Genomic DNA, 25169 nt, shown 5'->3' on the forward strand with positions numbered 1-25169 from the left:
CCCTTAACTGTGAGGACCCTGATTAGACTCTGTACTCTCTTTACAGGACTCTGACACTGAAGGATGGAACTGGAGCTACCCCCCTTAACCGTGAGGACCCGGATCAGACTTTATACTCTCTTTACAGGACTCTGACACTGAAGGATGGAACTGGAGCTACCCCCCTTAACTGTGAGGACCCGGATCAGACCCTCTTTACATGAAGGATGAACTACAGACGCACTGCAGGAGCATTTAGCAGCTGACACAGCCGAGGAGGACTGCAGCAGCTCACATGCCATGCCCATGCCAAGAGACACACACAAACACACACACACACAAACGGGGGGAGGGGGAGCAAAACTAAATTAATGCTAAAGATCAAAACAGTCACTGTATTAAAAGTTTGGGCAGCCATGTCTGGTTAGCAACATCCAATGAAAGATGGCGACCTCCGGTGTGATTCCCCCTCCTTCCTCCCCCTCCTCCTCCTTCTCGATCCTTTTGAATCACGCTAATATTTAGTTAGCATGCATGCTAAATATGAACCTGACATCTCATAGCAGGGTGTCTTCCCACCTTAAAGTTTCAAGGTACTCACCTGTCAACTCTCACTGCACGTGCGATGCAAATAATGCTGTGGTGGTGGTGGTGGTGGTGGAGAGAGAGAGAGGAGGCAGCTCGCGACTAAAGGCCTCGAGTTGGCTATATGCGCAGGGTGTTAGCTAGCCTAGCCTGTCTCGAGCTCGCTAGCTTGTAACAAACCGGCGTACAGCTCAATAAACTCCCCGCAGATACTCTTCAGATTACACAGAGGGTGAAACAGCCGCAACACGCTTCAAAATAAAGACAAAAAACAACAAAACTGTCCGCAAAAACAAAAACAAAAAATGACTCCCCGAGCTAGTTAGCAAAGTGAGCTAGCTCAGAGTTAGCTTAGCTTAGTTAGCCTGTTAACTTTGTGCAGTCTGGCTCGATAAATCCGGCGCGTGGGATTCCTCGCGGTCGACTGCAGGCTCTACTGGAGGGTGAGTCACAAAAAAAGCGACTGATAAACCCCCTGAAAGTGAGAGAATGGATGTTTAACTCGTCTGAAACTGTCCGGTGGATCAAACACTCGTTACAGGCTAAAGATGCGCGAGACGGGTTTAATGGAGAAGTCGCCGTTTCCTTTCCCTTTCGTGTGCAGCACAAAGATCGTCTATATTACAGATGATGACACAATAAACACTAAAAGGACTACAATAAAGTTTTTAGTGTATAAGAGTCAAGCGATGTTTCTAACTAACTACTACAGAAGATGATTAGGGCCAGATATGAGAAATAAACCGAGAGGCAAATGTTTGTTTTTTTTGTTGCTATTCTTACTTCAATTAATTGTATTTCAATTATTTTTACTTGAACATATTTTAAGTTTTAATAATTTCAGTGACTTCTTCTATTTTATCCATTTTTATGTATCTTTTCTTTCCTCTGTCATGATGCTTCTGGTGTCTTGTGTGAAGCACTTTGATAGCCTTGTTGTTGAAATGTGGGACATACCTCGCCATTGTGCACTTCAATAAATAGTAGAAAGTATAAAGAGTATAAAACTGAGATGTGATTTTGACAATAAACTGGAATGTGTAGAAGAAATGTCGAGAATGAAGTTAAAATACAATTTCGAGAATAAAGTTGGAGTATTAAGGGAAAAATTGAAATGTCAATAATAAAGTAAAGAATACAATTTCAGTCAATTTTAACTTATTGTTGTAAAGACAAAGTTTGACTTTATTCATTAAATTGTATTTACATTTTATTTTATGATAGATGATTAAGGCCAGGAATGTATGGAAGCCTGTTTGCGCCAGTTGAAAAAAAAAATCCAAACTTTTTTTCTCCATTGTTTAGTATTAATTTCTCATAATCATGCGATATTATCCCATAATAATGAGCTGCTAAGTCATAATTATGAGATACTATCTCACAATTGTGACTTATTATCTCCAAATAATGAGATAGTGTCTCGTAATTATGACTTAGGCTTTATTTAAAGTCACCAAAGGATAGGACTGAGTATATCTGAACGTGAGAATAAACCAAGCGCTTCTTTATGGTTCGAAGTGAGAGCTCTTCGTTTTATTTCTATCTCTGGTGCAGCACTGAACCCGGAGCTGTCACACAGAGCCTGAGATCCCGCCCCTCACACTCCTCGTCCTCCCTCGGTCTCACAGCGGGCCGCCCTGATTGGACGAGATCAAGCAGTGGGCGCACGCGGAGCCACTCGTGATCGTGGGGGGAGTGGGCGTGGTCGTGTGTCAAAGGCAACCGCTGATTGGCTGTTTCTTTATCAGCGCGGATCACAACAAATATGGAGTCCGCTCCGACTAATAATATTTACGGTCCAGACGTGCACGCGCTGGGAGGCGATTTTACTTTTAAATGAACCCCAGAAATGTATTTCATTCGCTCCCCTCTCAAACCTTTCATTAAAATTCAGAACTTCTAAAGTCTGTCATGAAATAAAACACCAAACCAGAAATAAATAATTAATCATTATAAACTTTACAAAAACTTAAATCCACATTAACTATTAATGCAACCCCATCAAAATGCAGCAGTGTTGTAGTCAAGACCACCAGAGTGCTCCAAGACCAGGACACTTAGGGATCAAGACCAAGACCTAGATCAGAGTGAGACCGAGACTATAAGACGATAAAGATCTGTGATAAATCGTTGTCTCATGTTCAGGGGACAGAAGACCGAAACACCAGGAAGGTTGAAGCCGTAACAGGGGTTGAAGATCGAATTAAGAATAAAGTGGAAGTTATTTGTTGTATAAACTGGAGTATTGTCAATGTATATAAAGTGTTGTAAATAATTATTTTTGTAAATGTTTTAGTCCTAACATCTGACCCAAACACTCAGCTGGAAATTACAATCAGTACATCAACTACAGCATCACTTTTATTTGGTGTTTGTCGAGGAATGTGATTAATTAGTAATTTAAAAAAAAAAATCAAACATGATCAAAAAGGCCACCATGGGGATGTGGTCTACGCAGGCAGAAGAAGCCTACCATGCTGCTTCATGGTACACAAACTAACATCCAGGCTCATCCATGCTGGTGCCAACACTGGTACACAAATACCAAACAAAACAAAAGTTACTTATTATGCAAAACTAAAATTTACCAAACAAATAGTGAAAAGGAAAGAGACAGACAAGAGCAGTCAAAGCTGCAACTTCGAGCTGCATTTAAAGATCACATATTAAATCTCTGAGATCCACAAAATATGTTGGTAAAGTTTGCATACGGTGGGGGAGAGAGAGAGAGAGAGAGGGAGAGAGAGAGAGAGACAGAGAGAGAGAGAGAGAGAGAGGGAGAGAGGGAGAGGGAGAGGGAGAGAGAGAGAGGGAGAGAGAGAGAGAGAGAGTGAGAGAGAGAGAGAGGGAGGGAGAGAGAGAGAGAGAGAGGGAGAGGGAGAGGGAGAGAGGGAGAGAGAGAGAGGGAGAGAGAGAGGGAGAGGGAGAGGGAGAGAGAGAGAGAGGGAGAGAGAGAGAGAGAGAGAGAGAGGGAGAGAGAGAGAGAGAGTGTTGTGTTTTGATTCTGCAGTGTCTGTTTCCGGTCGGCAGGGGGAGCTCTCTGGTAAACTTACCGGAGTCTCCGGGTCCTTTGAGCGTCTCTTCCGGTTGTTGGCGGAACGTGGAGCTCTCCTTTCCCCTCGTGCCGTCAGCCCGAGCACATCGTGTCAACATGGCACTTTATAATTTCAAGAAGATCATGGTGGTTCCCACCTCCAAGGTGAGTTTATCTCCACTTAATCTGCGCGTGAAGCGAGCGCGAGTTCATCCGCGTGGACAATTATCGACCGGAAGTGATAAGAAGCAGATAGAAGGAAAACACGTGCTGAGGGGGGTTTAAAGAAGAGTTTCTTTATGTTATTTATTCTTTCGAATGGAATAAACACAATTTAAATAAACTGTTCAGTTTGAGTGTCCTGATGTAGTTTACATAAATCCTAAATCTAGTCCCGCACCAAACTCCATCTCAAGATCTTGACATTTAAGACTCACGTGTTTTCTCTGAGCAGACTCTGATCATCCAGTCCTGCGTGTAAAAGTCACACATCAGTCAGCTTATATACAAACAAGCTCATCTTGTGGCTGTCTCTTGTTTCTGCAGCTGTGTGTCTGTTTAATGACAGAGTTAAGAGAGGCCAGCAGGCGGATCAAAGTTACACATGTGGACTCTGTAGAGACACATTTTCAGCTTCTACATGTGTCACTTCTATGCCGAATTATCTTAAGGGGTTAATTCTCTGTGGGCAAAGTATAAAAAATAACTACAACGTTTTAGTTTTTTCCTGACGACCTGTCATGTCTTAAATTGACGGATTTGTTAATGAGGTCTGGCAGACGCTAAGAAAGAGAAAAGGGGAGATTTGTCTTGTGGAAATGGAGGAGAATAGTTAGTAACTACTGATATATGTACCTTAACATTTAATATAGACACAGATGAAGCCACTTTTAGAAAGTCTAAATTTAAATTAATTCTAGTTGAATATAAAAAGATAAATTGGGGGGTGTATTCTTCTGCCTTTAACTTTTGCTGCTTCTCCGCCTCTCCGCAGGAATTCATAGACATCACTTTATCCAAAACTCAAAGGAAGACGCCCACGGTGGTACACAAGCACTACGCCATCCACAGAATCCGACATTTTTACATGCGAAAGGTGAAGTTCACCCAGCAGAACTACCACGACCGCCTCACGCAGATCCTCACCGACTTCCCCAAGCTGGACGTAAGTAAAGACGACGCTGTGAGTCATCCAGGGACAGGCCGCTCTTTTAACCGATGTTTTTGTTAAATATGTTTTTTTTTTGTTCTCCTTGAAGGATATCCATCCGTTCTACGCCGACCTGATGAACGTGTTGTACGACAAAGACCATTATAAGTTGGCTTTGGGGCAGATAAACATCGCCAAGAATCTGATCGATAAGTAAGTCTGACTCGGGTTTCTTTGGGTTTTTACTTCTGATGATAAAGATCCTTCAGGCTCGGTTTCCTGTTCCTCTAAACCCGGTCACATATGGACATGAATCATTGGTTATGGCCTCAGAATCCCCCAGGAGGAAGAGGAGGAGCTGGATGATGAAGATCGTCTTTTACTCCGAGCTCAGCCCAGAGCGCTCCTTTAAAAAATAAAAAGATCAGCAGCGGTGGATAAATGTTGGAGCCTGAAGGAGACCTGAACACACGACCAGTAAAAAGAAATCAAAGCAACAAATTCACATTTATCAACGGGCGAGACGCCAGGCCTTTTCACTTCACGCCATTCCCCTCGACTCGACCTTAAAAAAACACAACACAGACGAATGATCACCGTGACAACCACAGGCAAAAAAAAAAACGAAATCGACTAAATAAACCAAACGCGTACCGACCTCGCCGCGACACGGCAGATCGCAGTCTCACCCGTAATCAGTGCTGAACAAACTTCGTCATCTTCATCTGTTTTTTTTTTTTTTTACCTTCTCAGTGTCGCCAAAGATTACGTGCGCCTGATGAAGTACGGAGATTCTCTGTACCGGTGTAAACAGCTGAAGAGAGCCGCTCTGGGTCGAATGTGCACCATCCTGAAACGACAGAAGTCCAGCCTGGAGTATCTGGAACAAGGTAACGCAGACGCTGCTTTCTTCTTCTTCTCTCCTAATAAAGTAGAATATATTAATAATAAGTTGCGTGCTCCTCTCCTGCAGTGCGTCAGCATCTGTCCCGTCTGCCGAGCATCGACCCCAACACCAGGACTCTGCTCCTGTGTGGTTACCCCAACGTGGGCAAGTCCAGCTTCATCAACAAGGTGAAGGACCGTGGAGCTGCGTGTGTGTGTGTGTGTGTGTGTGTGTGTGTGTGTGTGTGAGCTCGTACCGCCCGGCCACAGCCCTGTATGCTAACATGTTGTGTGTGTGTGTGTGTCTCAGGTGACCCGAGCAGACGTGGACGTGCAGCCCTACGCTTTCACCACCAAGTCTCTGTTCGTGGGTCACATGGACTACAGATACCTGCGCTGGCAGGTAAGCTCACACTGTCTGAAGCCTCGCGGGGGGGGGCGGGGTGGGCAGGGGGGCGGAGTCTCCTGATGTAACACGTGACCTTAAAGAAGAGCAATGTGGAAGTGACGGAAGAATCCGCTGAACGAGGCTAAAATGAGACTTTATCTACGCTGCGTTGAGTTCGCCAGAATCCTAAAAACAAACAGAGAACATCAGTTTCATTGGGGGTCAAAGGTCGCAGCGGTCGTGCCTGCTCGCTCCTCCTGCTGTGATCTCACTTCAGCTCGCTCTGAGTGTCTGCAGAGGAAGTATGAGGAGAAGCTCTGATTAAAGGGAGGAGGATCACGGTGGCGTCTGACTTAAGGTTCTTGGTGTTCCCCGTGTGTGTGTGTGTGTGTGTGTGTGTGTGTGTGTGTGTGTGTGTGTGTGTGTGTGTGTGTGTGTGTGTGTGTGTGTGTGTGTGTGTGTGTGTGTGTGTGTGTGTGTGTGTGTGTGTGTGTGTGTGTGTGTGTGTGTGTGTGTGTGTGTGTGTGTGTAGGTGGTGGACACCCCGGGGATCCTGGACCACCCCCTGGAGGACAGGAACACCATCGAGATGCAGGCCATCACGGCTCTGGCTCACCTGCGAGCGGCCGTCCTTTACGTCATGGACGTGTCGGAGCAGTGCGGTCACACGCTGCCGCAGCAGCTGGAGCTCTTCAACAGCATCCGGCCGCTGTTCGCCAACAAGGTCAGACAAGGTCACGCATGTGACATGCAAGGAAAGGACGTCTGTGTTCCTAATCCATGTTTGTCATTTCGCAGTCCAAATTTCATGCATGCTTGTTTTGTTTCCTTGCCGTGTCGTCCGCCCGCAGCCTCTCATCGTGGTCGCCAACAAATGTGACGTGAAGAAGATCACCGAGCTGCCGGAGGAGAACCAGGTGAGCCGTCACACGAAGCATCTGATGAGCTTTAGAGAGCGGCGGCGCCGCCGCACGTCGCTTTTCTGTTTTTTTTGACTCTTGTGTTCTCGCTGTCAGAAAATCTTTGCAGACCTCTCCACCGAGGGAGTCCCCGTGATCGAGACCAGCACGCTGACCGAGGAGGGGGTCATGCAGGTGAAAACTGAGGTGAGCTCCAGCGACCTCCTGAACCCACACCGGGCGCTTTGTGACGCCGCCACCCGCCGCCGCCGCGACTCACCGTCCTGTGTGTTTGTCTTTCTCAGGCCTGCGACCGACTCCTCGCCAACCGCGTGGAGACGAAGATGAAGGGCAAGAAGGTCCACGACGTTCTGAACCGGCTCCACCTGGCCATGCCTGCCAAGAGAGACGAGAAGGTGAGCGTGTCGGCGGGGAGGATGGGGGGAGGGAGGGGGGCGGAGCCTCCTGCTCGGGTTCACTTTAGAGGATAACTTCCTGCTCTTCGTGTTTTCGTTTCCAGGAGAGGCCGCCGTTCATCCCTGAAGGAGCTCTGACGCGTAAGAAGGCGATGGAGGTGGACGCACCCAAACGAAAACTGGTGTGTGTGCGTGTGTGTGCGTGTGTGTGTGTGTGTGTGCACCGTCATCACGCTCTGCTGAGTCAGCATCTTCACTCCTGTCCACCTTTTATAACCAATCAAACTTTATTTATATTGCACTTTGCATACAGGATCAAACAGCAACAACACAACTCAAAAACAAATGTAAAATAACCAGATAAAAAAAACCAGGGAAACGTGATCTTTAATTCTTGAACGAGGAAACGCTGAAGGTTAAAAATGTAATAAAACTAATAAATGAGATTCAGAGGGTAAAAAAAGGCGGGTCTTAAATGTGTTCTGACCTCACGTCTTATAAAAAATACATTTAAGAGACAGTTGAGTCTGAGAGACGACACATGGATCTGAAATGTGTTGCTCACCTTGCAGGAGAAAGATCTGGAGATGGAGCTCGGCGACGACTACATCCTGGACCTTCAGAGTAAGAGGCGTCTTTGCTTCCTGATGTGGATGTGAGAGCGAGCGCTGTTGACGTTTGGGTTCTGATGTCTTTGTTTTGTTTCCGTGCAGAATATTGGGATCTGATGAACGAGGAGGAGAAACAGGACAGGATCCCGGAGGTGTGGGAGGGTCACAACATCGCTGATTACATCGACCCTGACATCATGAAGGTCAGTGTCTGCACGCCGTATGGAACGACCTCGACTCACAGCCCGAGCTCTGGAGGATCTCATCGTCCCACGAGGAGCTTTTTGAGAAATTTAAACTGAAAACATGTTTTGGTCTTAAATTCTCCTCCCCGCAGAAACTGGAGGACCTGGAGAAGGAGGAGGAGCTTAAGGAGCGAGCCGGCGAGTACGACTCGGACGACGAGAGCGAGGACGAGGAGATGACGGAGATCCGCGTTCTGGCCAAACAGATCCGGGAGAAGAAGCAGCTCCTGGTCGTGGGCTCCAGAGAGAAGGACATACACGGGCCCCGCATGCCCAGGACCGCCACCAAGGTGAGAGGAGCCCCGAGCCGCCGCCGCCACCGCCATTTTATTAAACCGTCTTAGTGTGAGCACACGTGTTTCTAAGTTCACCTCCCTCCACCACAGGTTGAAAGAAAGAAGCTGGAGAAGGAGATGGGCGAGCTCGGTCTGGACATGACCGACAAAGACGAGGTCAGTCACGTCTCCTGCTTTGAACAATCTGACTGTTTGTTTTTTTTTTTTCCCAAAGATTTCTGTCGGACTACAAAAGCTCCTGGGATGAGTTTGTGTTGTGCAGGGTCTTTTTTATTTTTTTGGTTGCTATGGTTACGGTACACTTCGTCGTCCCCTTGGGGGGAGAAATTTGTCTCTGTGCTGCCAAACGTTCAGCTGCCTCCGCTCGAATCAAGTCGATAAAAACACAACAACGTGTAAACAGAACCGCACATAGCAACACGATGAGATCTGCAAAAACACAGCAAGATAAATGAGGCAGAAGTTTTTGTACGTTGAGATTCCTTTTCTTCAAGTCTTTTTGATTTTTATTTATTTTTTTGGGGATGTTTCTGCAGGTTGTCAACTCAAAAAGCTTCCATGCGTGCGGAGTCTCTGATTCTTAAGCCCGTCTCTCTTTTCCCCTCTCCCTTCAGAGCCACTACGCCCAACTAGCCCAACGACGCTCCAGAAGCGTCACCAAGAAGCGTAAGCGCGAAGCTTCAGCTCCTCCGCTCTCCAAAACCCGCAGCCAGAGCGCCTCCCGCCCACCTCGGGACCAGTCCGGTTTACGGGACCCCAAGGTACGTGACAGCGTCTTAAATCAGGGAATATCACTGGGATCTTTTTGTGAATAAAACCAGAAATAAAGTCTGAACTTTTCTTTTTTTTTTTTTAAACAATAAAGAGACTTTTTGATTACTGATGTTGTTCGTTCATTAAACCGTTTTAAATAAAGGTTTATGTTCTGTGTACATGAATAAATCTGCAGGGGGAAAAAAAACCCCTAACGTCTGTGTTTGCTGCTTTTGTTCCTAAAAGATGGCGAGGAAGGCGAAGAAGATGATGAAGAACTCCCAGAGAGACATGAACCGCCAGGGCAAGAAGGGCGAGGCCGACAGACACGTGTTCGACCTGAAACCCAAACACCTGCTGGCCGGGAAGAGGAAGTCGGGCACCACAGATTACAGATAAAAAGCCTGCTCGAGTGTGAAGAGGGACGCTCTTATACTACACGTGACTTTCATATTTACATTTCCCCAAACGGTGAAAAGGAAGAATGACACGTCTGTCCTTTTTAAGCCACTTCACTGTGGTCGCCATCTTGGTGACGTTTGTCTGCGCAGAAGAGATGAAGATGAGGAGGAATGAGCCAAACTTATTGAAATGATTCGTAGTTATACTGATCGTTTATTAATACTCCACATAATGCTCACTAAGAGATAAGAAACTCACTGTCTTATTTAAGACCCTTAATGACAAACGGCATGTCAAATATTAAACTGTATACGAAGTGTTTTCATCTTGGTGATATGAGTTAAACTTCTGTCTGTATCTGTGTGAAGCTGGGTTCACTTTGGATAAAGTGATGATTATGATACTTCCTTTTAAAGTCTCCCTTTGAAAAAAACAAATCTTTCACCAGGGAGAGAAATAAATAAATATACACCTGAACTAAACATCAAGTTGTCTTACTCTGTTTTTTTTTTTTCATGAGACCCTAATTTTAACAATATCATGTTTACAGTTTGAACGTTCTCCGTCTTCGGTCACTGGTGGATCTGCAATCGTTTACACAGATTTTTTATGAATACCTTGCAAAATCAACATGCATAAATATATATGTACAAAAGTGTACACAGACCCATACATATTTTAAAGATTGTGTGAAAAGATATGTGAATGTCTCAATAGAGCTTTAGCTGAGTGCATTTGAAGCTGTTCGTGTGTGTACACATTTGTACGGTAGATCTGTTCATTACAGAGCCCCTGATGCAAATCAAATTAAATTCAAGATGACCGACAAACAGAATAAAAGTAGAAAAAAAAGTAGAATGATTCACAACAATATGAAATAAAAACGTGTCGTTAACACAGTACAAAAAAATTATATAAAACCCAGACAGAGTATGTATGTTTTTACTGAACGTTTTAATGTATTAATGTTACTTTACTTTGGGGACTTCCGGTGCTGCGTTAAAAGAAAAAAAAAAAAAAAAAAAAACGAAATAAAATCCCCAAATCCTGCATCATAATCTGGATAATAGCACCGTAGACTTTGTTTTGAGTGGAGTTAAACAATAACGTTTCACATCTTTCGTTTTTTCTTTCGTCAAAGTTGTATTTTATTGTGAAGGGCCCGAACCGGAACTGGCTGCGTGATAGCGCCGAAACTTGACGTCAACTGTCAACACACGGATCAAACCCGGAGCATCTTTTCCTTCGACCGTTGGAGACGATGTTAAAGAAGGGCGACGCTCCCTGCTCCTTCCCGGAATAAACGCTTTAATTTCAGGCTTTCTGGTGAGTGTGAGTCGGTGTGTGTAACGGTTAGGTCTCCGTTAGCCTCCGTTAGCATGAAGCAGCTAACGGAGGATAACAGCAGCTTACGTCGAGCTGGAACAAGGCGGTCATGTTTACCTTCAAATATACTATATAACATGTGTTTTTATTGGTAGTTTCCTCCCTTTTTAGTGGGGATATTGTCCCCTCAAAATGTGCGGAAACAAAATGAGCACAAGTGCGTTTTCTTTCTTTAGGTCACAGTGACAGCGCAAGAGATGGGATTTCAAGAGCGTTTTATAGAACCGGCTCTTTTAACTCGATAAGAAGAACCGTTTTACTTTCCGATTTTTTTTAGGATCCGGTTCATTTAAAGCAAGAAGAACCGTTTTACTTTGGGATCTTTTAAAGGATCCGGTTCATTCAAAGCAAGAAAAACTGTTTGTTGTTGTTTTTTTTTTTTAAATCTTTTTTAGACGAATTTAGAGATTGTTTTGACAAATTCTTAACCATGCATTCTGATTTAAATATTATCATCATTTTATATTTGACAGTAGGGATGTAAAGATTAATCTTTGAGACTTTACTTTTATTACTATTACTTGTGTTTTTATTACTTTTATTTACTTTGTTTAATTTTTAGTTCATTTCATTTATCGTTCATATGTTGTAAATTTCTCCGCTTGCGAGATGAATAAAGGATTATCTTATTTACTGCTCTTTTTTTTTAATTGAATTGAAATTGTGTGAAATCGTTTCAAAGGTGTGTAAATAAAAAGGAGTTACAATAACATGGTGAATGTCAGCAGCTGCAGAGCAAAATTTTAAAAAACTGCCTTCGTCTTTTAAATCGGTGTGAAAGCAGTTTGGTTCCCCTAAAAACAGAAAAACATTTTGTTTTTGTTTTTGTTGAACCAGTCACTCCCTGCTAAGTGCTCAGACTAAGTCATAGAGCCGCAATAAGAAATCCAGATCCTGAAGTACGGACTCATTCATAAATAGAGTTAGACTCTGGATTCTGATCTGGATCGTGACCCCGAATAGTTAAACACTCAAAGATGTGACCGCCCTGTTAGACATGCTGACGTCACTCCGGCTTCATCCATTCATGTTTACAGTCTGAGGAATAACGCTGTCAGAGAGGAGAGCAGAAGCAGGGTTCAAGTAGTTGTGTGTACAAATGTAATAATATGAAGACTAGGAAGAGATAAAAAAAAAACATGTATAATGTTGTCAGACTTTTTCACTAAATCAGGTCATTCAGCATTCGGCTGCTGATGTTATTAAACAAACTCTGTGCTTGTGTTTAAATTAGAGTAAATCAATGTTTGCACATCGTCATTTATTGGTTTCTCTTCTTTGTCAATAAGCTCGAGGCTTAAAGCCAGACGTGATCGAAACCCAGAATTTGGAAGCAAACGAGTTAAAAACCCGGCCGAGTGCGACGCGGTCATCTAGTGTGTGGTTACTGTTGGACTCTCAGCCCCCCCCCTGCCCCCCCCCCCCCCCCCCCCCCCCCCCCCCCCCCTCCCTCTTCTTTCCAGGAGATTATTTTAAAACCAGGATTTCCTTCTCTCCTCTCGTTGCCTTCAGACCGTGCTCGCATCAGATTCAGGCTGAGGGATGCCGGTGGAGAGCGGCAGCAGTGCGGCGGCGCGTCAGGCCAAGCAGAAGAGGAAGTCGCACAGCCTGTCGATCCGCAGGACCAACAGCACGGAGCAGGAGCGCTCCGGCCTCCAGAGGGACATGCTGGACGGACAGGTGATACACTCGCTTATGAAAACAGAGGAGAGATACAGTCGCTCATTTTGTTTTGATTTCTCGTTAACCTTCTGGCTCTCATCACCAGCTGGCTGTCAGCGCTCTGCTTGTAAGCCAATTAGGCTTTAATGCACGTGTGCGCGAGGAGCATGAATCTTTATGTAACCGCCTGGTTGGTTTTAAACCTTCTCCAGCCCTCTCTCACTTTCCAGGTCACATCAGTTAAGTCTGTAAGGGTTTAGGGCTTAGGACTCAGGGTTTAGGGCTTAGGACTCAGGGTCTAGGGTCTAGGGAGGAATTTGAGATTCAGCCCTGGAGTGCAGAGAAGCGATGAAAAGATTGATCGAGAGGAATCGATTTAAAGGTGTCGGTACTCGCAGTAACATCGTGAGCGTCAGCAAGGCAGGCGGAGCATTTTTGCTTCCCTGAGACAAAACGAAATTTGAAAAGAGGTGAGAAGATAAGAGACGAGACAAACAAATAAAAAAAACTGTGTGCAGATATCACAAGAAGACGGAGAGCTTCACAAAAAAGCACAACCGACGTGACGCAGCGTTTAATCGACAGCACGCCGATCAGCTCCTGATGATGGCAAAATGAATCGTGAACAAAGTTCCTGACTCTAAGAGGGCGTTCTGTAACGCTTCTGTTTCGTCACAGCTTATATGACATTTTAAATCCAGCCTCACTCACAGCTCCTACCAAACCTTCTAATCGAACACAAACAGTGTAATCGCTTCCTCATGACCCGTCTTTGTTTAACTCTGGTCCCTTTTGGTTCCAGTCCTCTGATAATCTGGAGTCCCTGATGAGAATGGAGGTGAGTTTCAGGTGTTTCCAGCCGTAGTGTGTTTAGAGTTTAGACTGGCGTAGACGTGTAGCTTTGATTTAGAGGTCGCACACCGTGTTTGTCTGGTGAATCCTGTAAATAAATCATTTCTCTAATGAAGATAAAAAAATGTCTCCCCATGTTCTGCTTAGATCCTCACGTGTCTTCTAGAAGCTCTCAGGACGCAGTCAGGTGGTCGTAGTCGGATTAAAGCGGAGGAGTTTGATGAGGATGACTAACATCCTGCCGTCTTCTGTTGGCTTCACTTTCCGGATTGTTTTTTCTGTCTTTGGCTCTAAAAAGCTTTAAAAAAAAACAAAAAACCCCGTTCTCTGTGCAGGCTCGGTGTGGAGCAGCACGTCGTCCGCACCGTTCGTGACGCCGCGGCCTTTCTTTGTCTGTGCACTTATCCTGACGCACGCCGCCATCGTCCGCCTTCCAGCGCTCGTATCACACTCGACTGGCTCCTTTTAGAGAGTCCAGCTGAAAGCAGAGTGCTGAGTGATGGTTTACCCCCCCAGAACACATCCTAGCTTCTGTAAGACATCGTGTCTTCTTCCTTTTCTCCTTCCCGCTCTTTGCGTTTCTTATTTTTTCAGCTTTTTTTTTTCTTTTTCTATTTTTTTGAGGTTCATCTTTAATTTTCTAAAAAAGGCACGATACTATACTGGACTTTCTTTCTGACTATATATCGCAGAAAGAAAGATCACAGCAATATCCTTTTCCTTTTTTTTTTTCTAACATCATGCAGCCCATTTTAGTTACCACGGCAACCAAAACAGAGGTCTGCAGCGCCCATCGGGTAATTTCTTGTTTTTAATTGACGACAAATGCCACATCTTCACTCTGTGTTTATAGACGTTTCAGTAACATCTCTTTCCTGTGGTTAAAAATACGACTTCAATACGATTCAACAATCAATCATGAACGTCGGTTTCATTATTCTAAAATACACGCCATCCAAAATGTTGGCGACCTCATTGGACACGCTTTTCACAGAACGAGCTGAGAGACAACCAGTCCTCTTCTGTGTGTTTGAACTGGGACGTCAGCTTCACACACATTATATAAAAACATTACCTCACAGTTTCTCTCTCTGTCTCTCTCTCTCTGTCTCTCTCTCTCTCTCTCTCTCTCCCTCTCTCTCTCTCTCTCTCTGTCTCTCTCTCTCTCTGTCTCTCTGTCTCTCTGTCTCTCTGTCTCTCTCTCTCTCTGTCTCTCTGTCTCCCTCTCTGTCTCTCTCTCTCTCTCTCCCTCTCTCTCTCTCTCTCTCTCTCTCTCTCCCTCCCTCTCCCTCTCCCCCTCCCTCTCTCTCCCTGCAGGACTCCAAACTGCCCCTGTCTCTGCGGAGCAATCTGCTGGACCTGTTCAGCCAGATCGAGAGGGAGTTTGAAAACCTCTACATCGAAAACCTGGAGTGTAAGTCGCCTCAGAAGTTATCGCTTCGTTTTAACAGCTAAAAGAAAAAACAGAACGCAGAACAAAACGCTGGAGTGAGAGGAACTCAGGCGATCCCCTTCAAAGACACCTTCATCTCCAACTTCCTTTTGTAGACTCGTATAAACGGTTTACAGACCCATGTAGAGCTGGCTAAACACTGAAGCTACAGTGTCCACCACATGTAGAGCTGGCTAAACACTGAAGCTACAGTGTCCACCACATGCAGAGCTGGCTAAACACTGAAGCTACAGTGTCCACCACATGCAGAGCTGGCTAAACACTGAAGCTACAGTGTCCACCACATGCAGAGCTGGCTAAACACTGAAGCTACAGTGTCCACCACATGCAGAGCTGGCTAAACACTGAAGCTACAGTGTCCACCACATGCAGAGCTGGCTAAACACTGAAGCTACAGTGTCCACCACATGTAGAGCTGGCTAAACACTGAAGCTACAGTGTCCACCACATGCAGAGCTGGCTAAACACTGAAGCTACAGTGTCTCTACATGCAGAGCTGGCTAAACACTGAAGCTACAGTGTCCACCACATGCAGAGCTGGCTAAACACTGAAGCTACAGTGTCCACCACATGCAGAGCTAGCTAAACACTGAAGCTACAGTGTCCACCACATGCAGAGCTGGCTAAACACTGAAGCTACAGTGTCCACCACACGTAGAGCTGGCTAAACACTGAAGCTACAGTGTCCACCACATGCAGAGCTAGCTAAACACTGAAGCTACAGTGTCCACCACATGCAGAGCTGGCTAAACACTGAAGCTACAGTGTCCACCACATGCAGAGCTGGCTAAACACTGAAGCTACAGTGTCCACCACATGCAGAGCTAGCTAAACACTGAAGCTACAGTGTCCACCACATGGTGACCTGTGTGAGAGGAGGGGTCGGAGCCAGCTCTCTGTGATAATTAGAGTTTAGACTGCAGTACACATTTTAAACACTAGGGGGCGGAGCTACATGCTGCTCCTTTAACATTTTCAAAAAAAGTTTCTGACAAATAAATTCAGAATAGTTTTTCCTTTAAAGTTTAAAGCTGTTCGTCATGTGACACCTTCCTTTCGGCGTGTTTTAACACTCGGCCTGTTTGACTCTCGCAGTGCGCAGAGAAATCGAAACGCTGAACGATCGTCTGACCGCCGACGGGCAGACGTTCGAGGGGGCCGATTTAGCCAAAGGAGCGCTGAAAACGAAAGGTGGGGTGGAGTTCGCTCTTAACAAAGTGAAACGGCGACTCAAAAATAATCCCAAGTTTTTGTTTTTTTTGTAACCTCTTCATTTCTCCACAGCGAGTCACAGCACGAGCCAGCTGTCCCAGAAGCTGAAGACGACCTACAAGGCCTCAACAAGCAAGGTGAATATCTGTGCAAGAACGCGGCGCCGCCATATCACTTCTACACATACCAGTTTAATGCATGAGTGTGTGTGTGTGTGTGTGTCGGTTTTATCAAAGTAACGTTTGGTGTAATTTAAGAGAATTTCACCTTTTTTAAGATTGTTGTAAGAATGCAAAGTGTGAGTCGGCTTGTGAAACTGGCGCCACAGTTTTTCTTTCTCCAGCTCGCCAACGTGTTAAAGAGACGAATCGCTGTTTTGTTTTTTTTGTTTTTTTTTTGTTTTTTGTTTTTTTTCTTCACCTCAGCCGCGCTCAAACTCTTGCCATGCCAGAGTGGGCGGATCCCGCAACTTCAGCGTAACCAGCTGGGAGTTGTGGGGTGGAGACTCATGGGTAACTTTGTTGATTTCTCTCCCCCCCCCCCCCTCCCTCCCTGCCCCCCCCTCCCTGCCCGCCCCCCCTATATGCATGAACAGCCCAGCCAGGGAGTGGACCCTCCCTCCCCACGAGACCTGGTCATTCAAATGTAGGACTCTGAGCTTTTTTCCATCAGTTTCTGCGTGAGATAAAAACAACTTGGTATCTCACTAACGGGCTTTTTTTCAGTTGCACCACTTTTGTTTTTTGTTTTTTTTTGATTTGGCGTTTACTTGTTGGCGTTCACGTAACGGTTCACCACGGAGACGTCAGCTGTTTCCTCCACATGCTTTTTTTTTTTTTCTTTCTTTCTTTTTTTTGTGCCTCGATTTTTAAATACGATCGCTAAAGGTGAAGGAGCTGCTTTGTGCTGAAGGCGGAGTGTGTTTTTCTGCTCGCCACATCACATCTTGTTGCCGTGGCAACATGCAGGCACTGGATGTTTCTAGGAGATCACTCTCTTTTAAGTCAAAACCGGACCTCGCAGGTCGACCTACGGCTTGTTTGGTTCGATCCCCCCCCCTGTTAATATCAGCAGCTGTACTCGCCTTCAGTTTCAGTTTCTTTCTCCTCTTGCAACCTCAACAGCTGCATCATATTTTTAAGAGGATTTTTAAGCTTTTTGTTGAATATATATTTAATCATCAGTGTTTGTCGTTCTTCCATCGAGTCGTCGCTCCGGCTTGAAAGTGTATTTTTCAGCTGCTTAATAATTCTCGCCGTCTCGTTTGAATCGGTGCTCTCGGGTTGCTTCCTGTCGCTCTCTTTTGTTTGCCGGGGAAACGAGGACTCGTCTGTCGGACATATTCGAAGAAGCCGATGAAACCAAACAGCCTTTGAGGCGAGGCTCCGTGTCCTCACCTGTCTTTATATGCTTCCTGCAAATCTTTTTTTTTTTTACCTAACATAGAATTTCCTGTCAAGGCAGCACACCTGCAAAAATCCTGATTTGATCACTGGAGTGTGACGGCTTCAAAGAGAGAGTCAAATATGCCTCTTAAACTTTAACCAAAGCGACGTCAAGCTGCTTTCATTTCCTCAAAGTTTCCCTGAGAACGAAAACTTCCTCTTTTTTTTCCCCGTTTTTTTTCTTTTATTTTTTTGGATTCATGATCATTTAAACCATCGAGAGTCAGCCGCTCACATCCATCATCATGACTCGTGGAGGAAAAAGAAAAAGAGTCCTCAGACTGGAATAAACCGCTCACGATTAGCTGTGCTGCTTGTGCTGCTCATAACCTCCGAGTTCCCACCACGCTTTCCTGCCAATCTCCACGTACTGCGTGCTCGCCAGCGGCCCGCCACCTCCGCTTACGGCAGCAGGCGCAGCGTCAAGCTGGACGGAACAGAAACGACCCGGACAGGAAGTCAGAGAAGGAAAAACGCACAGAGCGTCGGGTCAGTTTCAAAATAAAACTCACGATGGTGTAAAAAAAAAAAAAAAAAAACTTTATTAAAATGAATTTAACACAAAACACCAAAAGAAGAAGAAAATGTTGTTTTTCTCGTGTGACGCGTGCTCACCACTGTGGGGTACACGCCATCGTACAGACCGCGTCACGCTTGGAGTTTGTGGAAATTGGCAAGTTAGTCACGGTCTGCCGTCATCATCATCATCATCATCATCCTCCTCATCATCATCATCTGCGTCAGTGTTGATCTGATTAATCTGACTTGTCTTATTTCCCACAGGGGCGGCGCTCCGTCGTTTTGTGTAGCCTGAGAGATTTTCATTTGAACAGGAATGACGCTCTCCTCTCTTCTCTCCCGCTCCCTTTCAGTTGGAACTTATTTAGCGGTCTGTGTCCAAAACCAGCCAAGAGTCCAGTTTGTATCATCCCCATCTTTAATGTAAACACCTTCGGCGAAACGTTTGACCCAGCTGATTAAAAAAAACAAAAACTACTGATCAGTTTTTTAAAGAATAACTCTCCTCTTCTTCTTCTTCTTCTTCTTCTTCTTTCTAATTCTTTTTTTGCGGTTTTTAATTTGAGTAACCCTCCTTAAGATAAAAAAAAATAATCCTCAGCATTGACACGTAACATGTTGACGTCAGATTTGGGTTGAGTGGCGTTTGTTTTAAAGCACCCGGAGCGTCTGATTGGATGGGTAAACAACAACAACAACAACAACAACGACCAGAATCGGCTCTGAAAGGCTTAAAATAAATACCAGTCATGAGACGCTGTTTTGTTTTTTTGATATAAATAATGCTGAAAGCTTCTTAGCCCTGGCACACTACGAGGATCCTGCTGAGCAGCTTCTCAGTTCTGCTGACCCGCTTCCTCCCTTCGGTCCGACCAGGGTTCCTCCACGTCCCCGCTAAAAGTCAAACGTTTGAAAAAACATTCTTACTCCTGGCCAGCAGAGGGCGACTCCACTGACATCATGCAGGTTTATGAGGAAATGAGCCGACCTCCAGTCATTTACATAACGAGTTCAATCAATCAATCAATTAGTACTAGTATCCAGATGTTCTTTGTAAATATTAGATAAAGAAAATAGATAAAGCAGGATGTGATTCAGTCAAAGTCTTTATTCTTTAGTCTTTATTGACAATTTTTTAACATTTGTTGGACACACAGATAAGATTTTAAAATATACAAAAATATAAAGGATAAAAATAAAAGTATAAATAAAAAATTGAAATACAGGATAAAAAAATAAATAAAAGTGTAAATAATAAATTGAAATACAGGATAAAAAAATAAATAAAAGTATAAATAATAAATTGAAATACAGGATAAAAAAATAAAAATACAGATAAAAAATAAAAGTATAGATAAAAAATAGAAATACAGGTAAACATGAATAAGAAAGAGGTCATGATCCTCTCAGTGTCAAAATTGTGTTTAAAAAAAGAAAAGAGCGTTTGAGATGTGTGGGAGCCCTGTGACGACTCGGAGCACGCAGGACTTTTCCTTTTTTTATTTTATTTATCTTTATGAACTTTGGTTTCGATGTCCCCGTCAGATCGTGTCCAGCTTCAAAGCGACCACGTCCAGAGCCGTGTGCCAGCTGGTCAGGGAGTATGTGGGCCACAGAGACGGCATCTGGGACCTGAGCGTCACCAGGACTCAGCCTGTGGTGCTCGGCACCGCGTCTGCAGGTAGTCACCTTTATGACCTTCATTTATGACCTCTCCCTTAGTCACCTTTATGACCTTCATTTATGACCTCTCCCTTAGTCACCTTTATGACCTTCATTTATGACCTCTCCCTTGGGTTGTTGTTTTCTTTGTGTCTTTGTCTAAAACTCTTCATTTCAGTTTTTAACGATTCTCTCTCTTTAAATTCTTCTTCTCGTGTTTCATGGAGGAATCCGTTAATTTCATGCTTCAAAATCGTTTTATTTCAGTGTCTGTGTTCGTTGAATTAACTTTTTTTTTTTTCTCCCCTTCTGGTTGTTTCCACGTGGTCTCTGAACAGATCACTCCGCCATGCTGTGGAGCATCGAGACCGGGAAGTGCCTCCTCAAATACATGGGCCACCAAGGATCAGGTAGAGTGAGCTTCATGCAGCACATCTTTATATATAAAGGTTTAAACATTTCACAGGCTTTATAAAACATATATTTAAGTTTCCGAACATTTTAAAGTCTCTTTGATTAGAGAATCGAGTCAAATATCTGTCTCTCTCTCTCTCCACAGTCAACTCCATCAAGTTCCACCCGACTGAGCAGATGGCTCTAACAGGTAATCATCCAACGTCACGACTTTTACGGAGAGCTTCAAGAATCACGATTAGAGATTCATTCTGTTCAGGCTGCGTCGAGTCAAAGCTCCCGGGCCGACTTCATTTCATCATCACTTCAAAAAAAAAAAAAAAAAGTCAAACTTCACAAAGAAATGATATTCGTAGATTTTTTTTCTAACCCCGAGGAGATTCAATTCAATTCAAGATTTTAATCCGTCACTCGCTCGTAGAGATGTGCAGTGAAATGTTCCTCCAGGCCGAGCAAGAACACGTGAACGCAACGTGACGACTTTCATTTCAGTCTGAATCCATAAAATCTGACGCTGATGTTCAGAGGAAGTGTTGTAGAATTTAATTTAATATTTTTCTCTCTCTCTCCCTCTGTCTCTCTCTCTCTCTCCCCCCTCTCCCTCTCTCTCCCCCCTCTCTCTCCCCCCCCCCCCTCTCTCTCTCTCCCTCTCTCTCCCCCCCCCTCTCTCTCTCTCTCTCTCTCTCTCTCTCCCCCCCCCCCTCTCTCTCTCCCCCCTCTCTCTCTCTCTCCCTCTCTCTCTCCCTCCCTCTCTCTCTCTCTCCCTCTCTCTCTCCCTCCCTCTCTCTCTCCCCCTCTCTCTCTCTCTCCCTCTCTCTCTCTCTCTCCCCCCCCCCCCCCCCCCCCCCCCCCAGCCTCTGGAGATCAGACGGCTCACATCTGGAGGTACATGGTGCAGCTGCCGACTCCTCAGCCTGTTGCTGATGTCGCTGTAAGTGTGTCGTCCTCTCCGTCGACTCTCTCGTCTTCTTTAGTTGTCTTTTTGTTTGAAGTTGTTTTTGTTTTCCTCCCCGTCAGCAGCAGACTCCCTGCGAGGACGACGTCGACTTTTCCGACAAAGACGAGGCCGACGGCGAGGTCGAGGGTCCGAACGACTGTCCCTCTGTCCGAGTGGCCACCACGACTCTGCGCAGCCACCAGGGGGTGGTGATCGCCGCTGATTGGCTGGTGGGGGGCAAACAGGTCGTGACGGCGTCCTGGGATCGAGCCGCCAACCTGTACGACGTGGAGACGTCCGAGCTGGTCCACTCGCTCACCGGTACGACCAAGTAGAGTCTCTGAACCCGAGACCAAGTGTGAACCTCGGCTGACGGCGTGCGACCTGTCTGAGTTCTTCTTATAATCCGGCTTTATTGGATTTAAAGCTCCCACATTCTTCTTCTTCTTCTGGTTTTAGTTTCTCTTTCGTGTTTTCAGGTCTCGTTCAAGTTTAGACAAATTCAAAGTCCGCCGAAACGCGGCTTCTTCTCGTCGTCTAGCGCCCCCCCACCCACACACACACACACACACACACACACACACACCCTTCCCTCGTTTATGACATCACAAGACAAAGACGTCACTGATCGTTGTAGCAAGCACAAGCATACCGACTGTAGCATTCCTAATATGGTAAAAGGGGCGGGACATATCCAAGAACAAAGCCAGAGCAGATCGGCCGACCAATCAGAGTCTGAGCGTTAGAAACACAGAAGGATGAGAGAGCCAAGAATCCACTGTTGATATTTAGGTGTTTCAGATGTTCAGGATTTGAAACATGTCGAGGACACATTTATTTACTGTGCTGCAGAGTCTTTGCACTCGTCACACGTATAACACGTGACGTGACGTGACGTGACGTGACGTGACGTGACGTGACGTGTGTTTCCAGGTCACGACCAGGAGCTGACCCACTGCTGCACGCACCCCACCCAGCGCCTGGTGGTCACCTCATCCAGAGACACCACCTTCAGACTGTGGGACTTCAGAGACCCGTCCATCCACTCGGTCAACGTGTTCCAGGGTCACACAGAGTCAGTGTCTCTCACACACACACACACACACACACACACACACACACACACACACACGAGGAGGCCATAAAACTTGACCTGCGTCTCCTCTGCAGCACGGTGACGTCCGCCGTGTTCACGGTGGGAGACAACGTGGTGTCCGGGAGCGACGATCGAACCGTCAAGATGTGGGACCTGAAGAACATGAGGTCGCCCATAGCAACCATCCGCACCGACTCCGCTGTCAACAGGTCTGCATTCAAAGTAGCAGATGTGTGATTCAGAAGTTTATGAATCATCCGTGTCAAAGAGGAAACGACGTCGAATTAGATTTTTGTTTCGCTCCGCTGATTTCTCTCGCGTCTCTCCGTCTCTCGTCCAGGATCAGCGTGTCGGTGAACCAGAAAATCATCGCTCTTCCTCACGACAATCGGCAGGTCCGGCTGTTCGACATGTCCGGAGTGCGGCTGGCTCGCCTCCCACGAAGCAACAGACAGGTGAGTCCACGGACGGGAGCCGTTTGGCCCCTCCGAGCCTCCGTACACTTCACGTCCCGCTGAAACTCACCGTGTGGTCGAAGGTCAAAGTTCATCTGTGGTTGCGTTGTGTTCAGGGTCACCGGCGCATGGTGTGCTGCTCCGCCTGGTGTGAAGACAACGCCACCTGCAACCTTTTCACCTGCGGCTTCGACCGGCAGGCCATCGGCTGGAACATCAACATCCCCGCCCTGCTGCAGGAGAAATGACCTCCGCCCGGAGTCGGCCCGTGCGGCGCCGCACGCTCTCACCCCCGCAGCCGTAGAAAGCGGCTTTAAAGACTTCATGTTCACGCTTCTGTTCGTCTGAGATGTTTTTTAAAACCCAGTCGTGTCGGACAGACGACGAATCACAGGCGGTAAAAACAGCCGAGACCACGTGAGGTCGAAATCTGACACTTTAAACGCACTCCTGCATCTTTCACCCCACCGCATCACACACACACACACACACACACACACACACGCACTCACACACAGAGCGGTGCACTCGAGGACTTTCTTTTGTAGGAATCTTAAAAAGCACAAACTCATTTTGCCAAAGCAAACCTGAGTATAACTGTTAAACCTAACTGTATTAGGCGTGTGTGTGTGAGTGTGTGTGTTTTCCACACGCTGCGACGGCGGCGTGATGACCGAGCACATTTCAAACCAGCTTTCCGTCTGTGGATCGTTTTCGCTGGTTTGTTAACCGCAAGTTTTCATCCAACAGATAAGATTCCTCTCGACACCGAGTTGAAAAAAAAAAAAAAAATCACATTTTCTTGTGGATGAACATTTTTTAACGTTTGTTTGTTTTTAACACTTCACAGCTGCTCCTTACGTGTCGGTGTTTGAATCGTAACGATAAAAAAAGCCAGAGAAACTGTTTGTTGAAATGTGTTTGGCTTTAAAAAAAAAACAAAAAAACTGAGTGATCACAGATGTTATCAAAAATGTTAACCTTTTCTCATTTCTAAAACCACGACATTTGTACGATTTATAAACTGTAACACGTTTAGAAAATGATTACAGTTTTGGCGTTTTAGCGTTTGTCAGCTGCAGCGTTGTTTGTTAGCCGTTAAAACTCGATGACCTGATCTGGTGTTTCCTCTTTTTTTTTTTCTTTTTTTTAAACTTGTGTTTCGCTTCATAATGACGGAGTTTCAAAGGCTTCACATTCACATGAAACAGCGTTATTACCGTTAGCTTACACCAGGGGAACAGAACAGATCAGAGGATTTACATTAGCTGCTGTAAATTATGAATTCAGCTGACCTGTTAAACTTTTCCCACTTGTTTATGATTCATAAACTCCTGACTAACGAGTTGAACGGAGACATGGCGGTAAAGGTTTTAAACTGCTGGGTTAGCTACAGCTCTCAGTGGCTACATATGTGAGGGGAATAAACGTGAATTAGCTAAAACGCGTTAGCTAAACGTAAATTAGCTAAATGCGTTAGCTAAACGTAAATTAGCTAAATGTAAATTAGCTAAACGGTTTATCTCGGATCTGCTGTTTTTTTTCAGACGAAGTAACGGTAACCTTTGGTTGCGTTTTGGCTTGTTTGTCGACACGTAAAACGGCGTTCTGGGTGCCTTCGTGGTTACGCAGAGTTTTGAAATCATCACCCTCTCCGTCACCGCGTAAACCGGCGACACGCTGTTCCTCTGAATACTGCGACTTTTCGCACAGGCGCCCACGCGAGTCACCTTACTATAAGCTTTGACTTGTACTTTTATTTTTGTTTCTTATTTATACCCATTATTTATATTATTCGCCAAATGCATTTATTTTTTATTAAAAGCTATTTTAGCAGAAAATGGAGCAGAGAGCGTCGCCCCCAAGTTTAACCGCCAAAAAGTCGTTTTTGTGAAGATAATTAAAGTGATGTTTTCAACTGTAGTTTGTTCCAGTTATGATTTTCCTCCGATGTGTAAAGAAAGGTTTAAACTATTTTCCCGACACTCAGCTTCGTTCTCGACCAACGCTGAGTCGCTCCGCTGTCTGTAATTCACCTGTGTTTTTTTCTTTAACACGATTCGTCACAGTGAACCCAGATCACGTCGTCTCAACTCCACCGTGGTGAAGCCGTGTTAGATGGCGCTCTGTAGCCGTGTTTGTGATCAAAGTGTTGGACGTACAGCCACGTACGCCGCAGCTCATTTCGATTTGAGTAAAAGAAGAAAACCTCGTGTGTAGGCTTGACAGCAGCTGTGTGGATTGTAACTGTGTAATAATGAGGAAAAATCAAAATAAAACATTCTTGCTGTTTGAGTATTTTTTCGTCTCGATTGTTTTTTTTCTCGTTTGATTCCCGATCTTCTTCTTTTCTTGGCGACTGATCACAACGAGATTTTGGTCCATTCACGTCCCCATCAGGACTTTTCTGATCAGCTCCTGTGAGTTCATCAG

The 25169-nt window shown here is 45.3% G+C and overlaps 3 protein-coding genes and 1 long non-coding RNA gene across 9 annotated transcripts in view; 3 read left to right on the forward strand and 1 right to left on the reverse strand.

Annotated features, from left to right (window-relative positions):
• larp4b (La ribonucleoprotein 4B) overlaps nt 1-1175 on the reverse strand; it is a 19374-nt gene extending 18199 nt beyond the window's left edge. For all 4 annotated transcript variants that reach the window (XM_079348292.1, XM_079348290.1, XM_079348291.1 and 1 more), the window contains exon 1: nt 581-1175. The gene's annotated coding sequence lies outside the window, so the exon portion shown is untranslated. The remainder of the gene's footprint in view (nt 1-580) is intronic.
• A 2435-nt stretch (nt 1176-3610) lies between these two features.
• gtpbp4 (GTP binding protein 4) lies at nt 3611-10125 on the forward strand. Its single transcript, XM_079348314.1, has 17 exons — nt 3611-3763; nt 4593-4763; nt 4858-4961; nt 5502-5638; nt 5722-5822; nt 5944-6036; nt 6554-6745; nt 6873-6938; nt 7038-7127; nt 7226-7336; nt 7441-7518; nt 7909-7960; nt 8050-8150; nt 8285-8482; nt 8579-8644; nt 9103-9249; nt 9488-10125. The coding sequence occupies exons 1-17, from the start codon at nt 3716-3718 to the stop codon at nt 9638-9640; spliced, it is 1908 nt and encodes a 635-aa protein (XP_079204440.1). The 5' UTR covers nt 3611-3715; the 3' UTR covers nt 9641-10125.
• A 671-nt stretch (nt 10126-10796) lies between these two features.
• LOC306826790 (WD repeat-containing protein 37) lies at nt 10797-25034 on the forward strand. Of its 3 annotated transcripts, none has more exons than XM_079348326.1 (14): nt 10799-10969; nt 12542-12709; nt 14861-14957; nt 16092-16187; nt 16281-16345; nt 19718-19853; nt 20173-20244; nt 20394-20438; nt 21103-21179; nt 21266-21506; nt 22119-22260; nt 22356-22490; nt 22622-22736; nt 22853-25034. In XM_079348326.1, exons 2-14 carry the CDS (start codon nt 12572-12574, stop codon nt 22982-22984), a joined length of 1491 nt encoding a protein of 496 aa, XP_079204452.1. In that variant the 5' UTR covers nt 10799-10969; nt 12542-12571; the 3' UTR covers nt 22985-25034. The 3 variants fall into 3 exon arrangements, with proteins under 3 accessions (XP_079204454.1, XP_079204452.1, XP_079204453.1); XM_079348327.1 differs by having other exon boundaries at nt 10801-10969; nt 21269-21506; XM_079348328.1 differs by lacking the exon at nt 16092-16187 and having other exon boundaries at nt 10797-10969.
• On the forward strand, nt 16802-19072 carry LOC306826844. Its single transcript, XR_013779529.1, has 2 exons — nt 16802-16853; nt 18526-19072. It is a non-coding gene; the product is annotated as an uncharacterized lncRNA (long non-coding RNA).
• Nucleotides 25035-25169: the final 135 nt, after the last annotated feature.

Source organism: Symphodus melops (assembly GCF_947650265.1).
Source record: "Symphodus melops genome assembly, chromosome: 7".
NCBI classification, from domain to species: Eukaryota; Metazoa; Chordata; class Actinopteri; order Labriformes; family Labridae; genus Symphodus; species Symphodus melops.

Bases quoted from the DNA above. Each gene is read 5' to 3' on its own strand.
- LOC306826790 (XM_079348326.1), top strand. From the start codon at position 12,572: ATGCCGGTGGAGAGCGGCAGCAGTGCGGCGGCGCGTCAGGCCAAGCAG. The intron at 19,854-20,172 runs GTAGTCACCTTT...GTCTCTGAACAG, and splicing joins GCTCGGCACCGCGTCTGCAG to ATCACTCCGCCATGCTGTGG. The intron at 21,507-22,118 runs GTACGACCAAGT...GTGTGTTTCCAG, and splicing joins GCTGGTCCACTCGCTCACCG to GTCACGACCAGGAGCTGACC.
- gtpbp4 (XM_079348314.1), top strand. From the start codon at position 3,716: ATGGCACTTTATAATTTCAAGAAGATCATGGTGGTTCCCACCTCCAAG. The intron at 4,764-4,857 runs GTAAGTAAAGAC...TTCTCCTTGAAG, and splicing joins CCGACTTCCCCAAGCTGGAC to GATATCCATCCGTTCTACGC. The intron at 6,939-7,037 runs GTGAGCCGTCAC...TCTCGCTGTCAG, and splicing joins AGCTGCCGGAGGAGAACCAG to AAAATCTTTGCAGACCTCTC.